The sequence below is a fragment of the Microcebus murinus genome, chromosome 12, assembly GCF_040939455.1.
Source record: "Microcebus murinus isolate Inina chromosome 12, M.murinus_Inina_mat1.0, whole genome shotgun sequence".
NCBI lineage: Eukaryota > Metazoa > Chordata > Mammalia > Primates > Cheirogaleidae > Microcebus > Microcebus murinus.
Window position 1 is genome coordinate 5,185,861 of NC_134115.1, and position 6,945 is coordinate 5,192,805.

The 6,945-nt window shown below is 33.9% G+C and overlaps 1 protein-coding gene across 1 annotated transcript; it reads left to right on the top strand.

Moving 5' to 3' along the window:
- Positions 1 to 5,446: 5,446 nt before the first annotated feature.
- LOC105876159 (histone H3.3A-like) lies at positions 5,447 to 6,183 on the top strand. Its single transcript, XM_076008473.1, has one exon. The coding sequence runs from the start codon at positions 5,462 to 5,464 to the stop codon at positions 5,870 to 5,872; it is 411 nt and encodes a 136-aa protein (XP_075864588.1). The 5' UTR covers positions 5,447 to 5,461; the 3' UTR covers positions 5,873 to 6,183.
- Positions 6,184 to 6,945: the final 762 nt, after the last annotated feature.

Consider the following 6,945-nt stretch of genomic DNA (forward strand, 5'->3'; position numbering starts at 1 on the left):
CACAGATTTTGAGATACCGGGAAGCCTTCCTGGAAAACATCCCTACCGAGATCTGAGAGCTCTCCCATGATAGCAGCCTCTGAGAAGTGAACCATTGAGTTCACACATTCCTTCAGGGAAAACCCCTGAAAACTCCTGTTTCTGTCTTTAATATAATAATATAGGTTATACAATAAAATAATTGTCTTATGAGCCACATCTCATTAATTCCTCAATCATATTTTCCCAACACCCACCCGACCGTCCCTGGCTCATTTTCATCCCTTCCCTCTGGCTCATGCACTGTCCTCAGGCCTCCTTGGGTTTTATAGCCATAAGCTGATAGCCATCAATAGTTACAGCCTTTTAAAATATGAAGACTCCCTTGTCAAGAATGCACATCAAGCAAGAAGCTTCTGTTGCAATAAATTTGGTGCCACGGTTTTACTCCTTAGTTCTCCTGAGATTGAAGTTAAACAAATACACAGTTTGGCCGAAGACCTGCTGAGTCATTTTTCCCACCCATACATACTAAAGGCCTAGCTGTAAGTTATGGATTCTCTTTTTTAAGTGAGAAAAAAAAATACTATTTTAGGAAGAAAATTTTCATAAAGGGTCATATTTATTTCTGCTTTCTGTGGGCATCTTTGTCTATGCATAGACTAGAGAATTGGGGTAATTGCCTTGACCACTGAGGCACAAAAGAAAGGAGCTTCCTTTCCATGGAGAGGGCAAGGTGGAGGAATCCGAATAACTGGAGAAAGTGTTGCCAGTTGCATGTGGTTCCTTCTGTGAGCAGCGTGGCTCTCCAACACCTCCTTCTTGACTCCCTTGGGGCACAGTCAAAACTCCAGCACTGGGGACTCAAGCTGACTCCCTGGAGCCATCATATGCCTTTGGCACATTGCAGTTGAAGAAGGCAAAGAGCCAATTATTAAATAGTTCAATCTCCCAAGAGACCCTACAGCCACAAGGGTCCTTGAATTAAATCAAGACCTGTTTGTCAACTGATTGCATGCCACTACAACAACCAACAATTAATTATGTGCATGTCTACATATAATCCCTCAAACTGTTTGGAAATAAATAAATATGGCAGGATTGATATTTCAATATCACAATTTCATTTGAGCCCTGGCCAAACTCACAATTTACTCAATTTCCTATCTATAAAATGTTATTTAGCAATATTAAGATGGGATTTGATTTTCTGTGCAGAAATGATTTTATCATAAACTCAACAGATATAATTTTCATGAAGCCAATCATTTCTACCTCATGGTAACAAAACTACTTACAAAATCTTTCACTGAGCTCACAAAACAAATTTTTTTATTTTTATGGAGATTGATAACCTTTACCTCCGAAGTGCTTTTGAAAGCAATGATGTCCATTTGATCTCTGTTGATAATCTGTAACCAACTTGGTTAAAATCACCAGAGGATGCCACTTTCTGTTCTCAGTGGTTTACCCTGAAGCAATCTTCCAGATTTGGATTTCATGTCAGCAAAAGCGATTGGGTGCCTACTATGCACAGACATTGGGCCAGGAGGCAGGCTGCAAAGGCATGTGACTGTGAGGGTGTCCTGAAAACAAATAATTCTCACACTGTGTATTCAGTCCTCTGGAGACCTGCATAAGGGAGTAGTTAACCCTACCTGAAGAGGAGGTTAGAGAAAGTGCCACAGAAAGGTCATGTGTAGAATCGAGGCAGTGGGTGATGAGAAAATCTGCCAATTGTCATCATGATAAGTGAAATTAAAAATAACATATTTTACTTTTATAATGTAAAGAACCGAGGACAGAAGGGGAAATCATGGTACTGTGACTGGAGATGTGAATCATGGCTCTCTTTAGACATCCATCACTATGTTTATAAACGAAATTCACTCATTAGTGCAAAATTTGGTAAACTGAAAGCCTGCTTCCTTAACTTACGTGGAAAACCCTACACTCAGCATCTGAGATCTCTTGCCCCAGAAAACCACCATTAAATGGGTAATTTTATTTTTAGGAGATTCTTAATGACCATGTCAATTATTCCAGTGGTTATAGGACTATTCAGATTATCTACATCATCTCAATTAAGTTTTATAATTTTGAAGAATAGATTTCTTTCCCTTAAGTTACCAAATTTATAAGCATAAAGTTGTTCATAGTATTACTTTATTATCTTTTTAATGACTTGAGGATCTGTAGTGATATTCCTGATATTGATAATTTGTGTCTTCTCTTTTTATTTCTGTTAATTCTTGCTAAAGATTTATCAATTTTATTGATTTTTCAAGGGTCCAGCTTTGTTTCATTTTCTTTATTGTTTTTCTATTTTTAATTTCAAAGTATTTAATTTCTTCTGATTGTTTTGAGTTTGTTTTCCTTTTCCTTTCTTTTAGTTTTTTGAGGCAGAAAGTTAGATTATTGTTTTGAGAACTTTCCTCATTTCTAATATACATTTGTTGCTATAAATTTTCCTCTCAGTACTTTATTAACTATATTCTACAAATTCTCATATGTTGTGTTTTCATTATTATTTATCATTTAGGTCTATTTTCTTTAAATTTCCTCTGAGACTTATTCTTTGGCCCATAGATGATTTAGAAGTATGTTATTTCATTTGCAAATACTTAGAGATTTCCATGTTGTCTGTCATTGATATCTGATTTCATTGTGGTTAGAGAACATGTTGTGTATTATTTCAGTTTTTTAAAAATTGTTGACTATTTTTTATGATTCAGGATACAGAAAGCCTTGGTAAATGTTTCATGGGTGTGTGTAGTGTTTTATATACACCTATTAGATCCTGTTGGTAGATTGTGATGATTAGATCTCCTATATCCTTGCTAATTTTCTCTCTAACAGTTCTATTAATTGCTGACAGGGAGGAGTTGAAATCCCCATCCATAATTGTAGATGTGTCTATTTCTCCTTTGGGCTCTATCATTTTTCTCTTAGGTATTTTAAGGTCTTTTGTTTTTTGTGTACACATTTAGGTTTGTTATACTTTCTGATGAATAAATCCTTTTCATCTTTACGTAATGTCCCTTTGTCTTTAGTCATGTTCTTTGCTCTGAATTTTACATTACTGAATATTAATGTAGTAACTCCTGCTTTTTAAAATCAATGTTTAGGTGGAATCTCTTTTTCAATCCATTTACTTTCAACCTATTAATGCCCTTGAATTTGAAGTGAGTTTCTTGTAAACAGGATATAGTTGGCTTGTATATGTATCTGTGTATGTGTGTGTATGTGTGTATCTACTCTACTAATCTCTACTTTGTAATTGGTGCATTTAGAACATTTATATTTAAGGTAATCATTGATATATTAGGGGTTCCATCTACCATTCTATTGTTTGTTTCATGATAGACAACAATCTGAGACATAAGACACACTTTGCCAATTTAAAAAATTAAAAATCATACAAAGTATGTGCTCAAACCACAGTAAAATTAAACTAGAAATCACCAACAAAAAGACAGCAGGAAAATTCCAACACTTGAAAATTAAACAACATACTTCTAAATAACACATAAGTCAAAGAAGTCTCAAAAGAAATTTTAAAATATTTTGAATTAAAGGCAAATGGAAACAGAATATATCTGTTTAGAAGCAGTGTTTAGAAGAGCTTTTATACCATTAAATGTGTATATCAGAAAAGGGGGAAAAATCTGAAATTAATAACCTAAGCTTTCACCTTAGGAAACTAAAGGAAGAAGAATAATTAAAATCTAAAGGAAAAGGAAAAGGTATAATATAATTAGGGCATAAATCAAGGAAATTAAACACACAGAAATACAGAAAAATCAGTCAAATCAAAAGCCAGTTCTTGGCTCCCTGGTGGTCTTGTGGCTAGGCTCAAAAGCCAGTTAATTAATTAATCTTTTAAAAGATTAATGAAATTGATAGACCTCTATTCAAGCTAACCACGGGAAAAAGAGAGAAGACACAAACTACAAATATCAGAACTGAAGGAGAGATCATCATTACTGAGCCCATGTACATTAAAAAAACCATAAAAGAACACTATGATGAACAACTCTGTGTCTACAAATTTGATAACTTTGATGAAATGGACCAATTTCTTAAAGACGAAAACTGCCAAAAACTCATACAAGGAGAAATAGAGAATCTGAATAGGCCTATATCTATTAAAGAAAATGAATCAATAATCAATAACTTTTCATAAAAAGAAAGCCTGAATAGATTTGCTGGTGAATCCTATCAAAGATTTAAAGAAAAATGACAATTTTTTTTACAATCTCTTCGAGAAAATAGAAGCAGAAAGAATATTTCCTCATTCATTATATTTGGCAAGCATTACTCTAATACCAAAATCAGACAGACATTACAATAAAGAAAAATTACAGGGAAATGTGTCTCATGAAAATAGATAAAAAGTTGACAAAATATTAGCAAATCAAATTCAACAATGTATAGAAAGAAGTTTACACCATCACCAACCAGGATTTGTATATGCCCAGTTTAATATTGGGGGTGAGGGAGGCAAAATCAATGTAATCCACAACATCAAAAGGCTAAAGAATAAAAATCTCAAATTAATTGATGCAGAAACAATTTTAGTAAAATCCAATACCTGTTTTTAAAAAAAAAAAAAAAAAACTCAGCAAATTAAGAATAGAATGGAACTTCCTTAATTTGGTAAAGAACATCTATAAAAATCCTAAAGCTAACTTCATATTTAATGGTAAGAAACTGGACCTTTTCCACCCTAATACTGGGAACAAGTTAAGGATATCTTCTCTAGACTCCTATTCAACAAAAGACCAAACAAAAAAGGGACATAAAAGATATACAGATAGGTAAGGAAGAAATAAAACTTCCTTTTCTTGCAGATATCATGATTTTCTATGTAGATAATCCCAAAGAATCGACAAAAATATTCCTGAAACTATTATAATAAGCAAGTATAACAAATTACAGGATATAAGGCCAATATACAAAAATCAACTTATTTCCTATATACCAGTAATGAACAATTGGAATTTGAAATTTTATAAAAACATTTATATCATCAAAAATGAAACAGTTAAATATAAATATAAAAAATATGTATATGATCTATATGCCTTAAAATACAATATTCTAATGAAAGATATAAAGAGCAGATCTACATAAATGGAGAGATAGTCCATATTCAAGGATTAGAAAATTCAGTATTGTTAAAATGTCAATCCCAATCAAAATCTCGGAAAACTATAATTTGGATATCCGCAAAATAATTATAAAGTTTATAGAGAAGACAAAAGACCTAGAATAGCCCACACAATACTAAAGGAGAACAAAATTGAAGGGTTCACATTATTCGATTTCATGACTTACTATAAAACCGTAACAATCAAGACGGTGTTGTATTGGTGAAAGAACAGACACACAGATAAATCGAATGGAAAGAAAACTCACTCTTGCTCGCCGAGCTCCAGCCGAAGGAGAAGGGGGGTAAGTAAGGAGGTCTTTATATACCATGGCTCGTACAAAGCAGACTGCCGGCAAACCGACCGGTGGGAAAGCACCCAGGAAGCAACTGGCTACAAAAGCCGCTCGTAAGAGTGCGCCCTCTACTGGAGGGGTGAAGAAACCTCATCGCTACAGGCCTGGTACAGTGGCACTCCGTGAAATTAGACGTTATCAGAAGTCCACTGAACTTCTGATTCGCAAACTTCCTTTCCAGCGTCTGGTGCGAGAAATTGCTCAGGACTTCAAAACAGATCTGCGCTTCCAGAGCGCAGCTATTGGTGCTTTGCAGGAGGCAAGTGAGGCCTATCTGGTTGGCCTTTTTGAAGACACCAATCTGTGTGCTATCCATGCCAAACGTGTAACAATTATGCCAAAAGACATCCAGCTAGCACGCCGCATACGTGGAGAACGTGCTTAAGAATCCACTATGATGGGAAAACATTTCATTCTCAAAAAAAAAGATTCTCTTCTTCCTGTTATTGGTAGTTCTGAACGTTAGATTTTTTTTTTCCCCATGGGGTCAAAAGGTACCTAAGTATATGATTTCAAGTGGAAAAATAGGGGACAGAAATCAGGTATTGGCAGTTTTTCCATTTTCATTTGTGTGTGACTTTTTAATATAAATGCAGGATGTGAAGCATTAATGCAAGTCAAATGTTTCAGTGAACAAGTTTCAGCAGTTCAACTTTATAACAATTATAAATAAACCTGTTAAATTTTTCTGGACAATGCCAGCATTTGGATTTTTTTAAAACAAGTAAATTTCTTATTGACAGCAAAAAAAAAAAAAAAAAAGAAAACTCAGAAATAGGCCCACACTGATCTTTGACAAAGAAGCAAAGACAATTCAATGGAGAAAGGACGGTTTTCAAAAAATGGTGCTATGACATTCATATGTTAAACAATGAACCTAAACAGACTTGCCATCTTTCACAAAAATTAGCTGAAAATAGATTATAGATGTAAATATAAAACACAAAACTATGAAACTTGTAGAAGAAAACAAAGGAGAAAAATATATGTGAACCTAGGTTTGGTGATACATTTTTAGATGTATCACACAATTCATAAGATAAAAATATTGATGTTGGAATTTATTAAAATTAAAATCTTCCTTTCTATGAAAAGTACTACTAAGAAACTAAAAATACAAGTCCCAAATTAGGAGATACATACAAAACATATATCTGATACAGGCCTTGTATCTAAAATGTACAAAGAATTTTAAACCCAACAATAAGTAAACAAACAACCCAATTAAAAATGGGCAAAAGATCTGAACAGCTACATCGCCAAAGAAAATATACAGATGGCAAATAAGCATATGAAAAGACACTCAGCATTGCTTGCAGCTAGGAAATTGCACATTGAAACAAAACTATGCACCTATTTGAACAGCTAAAATTTTAAATCTGACAGTACCAAATAGCATTGAAGACCCAGAGCAATGAGAACTCTCATTCATTGCTAAGGGGAATGCAAAATGGCACA

Coding starts and splice junctions, on each gene's coding strand:
- LOC105876159 (XM_076008473.1), top strand. CDS start 5,462: ATGGCTCGTACAAAGCAGACTGCCGGCAAACCGACCGGTGGGAAAGCA.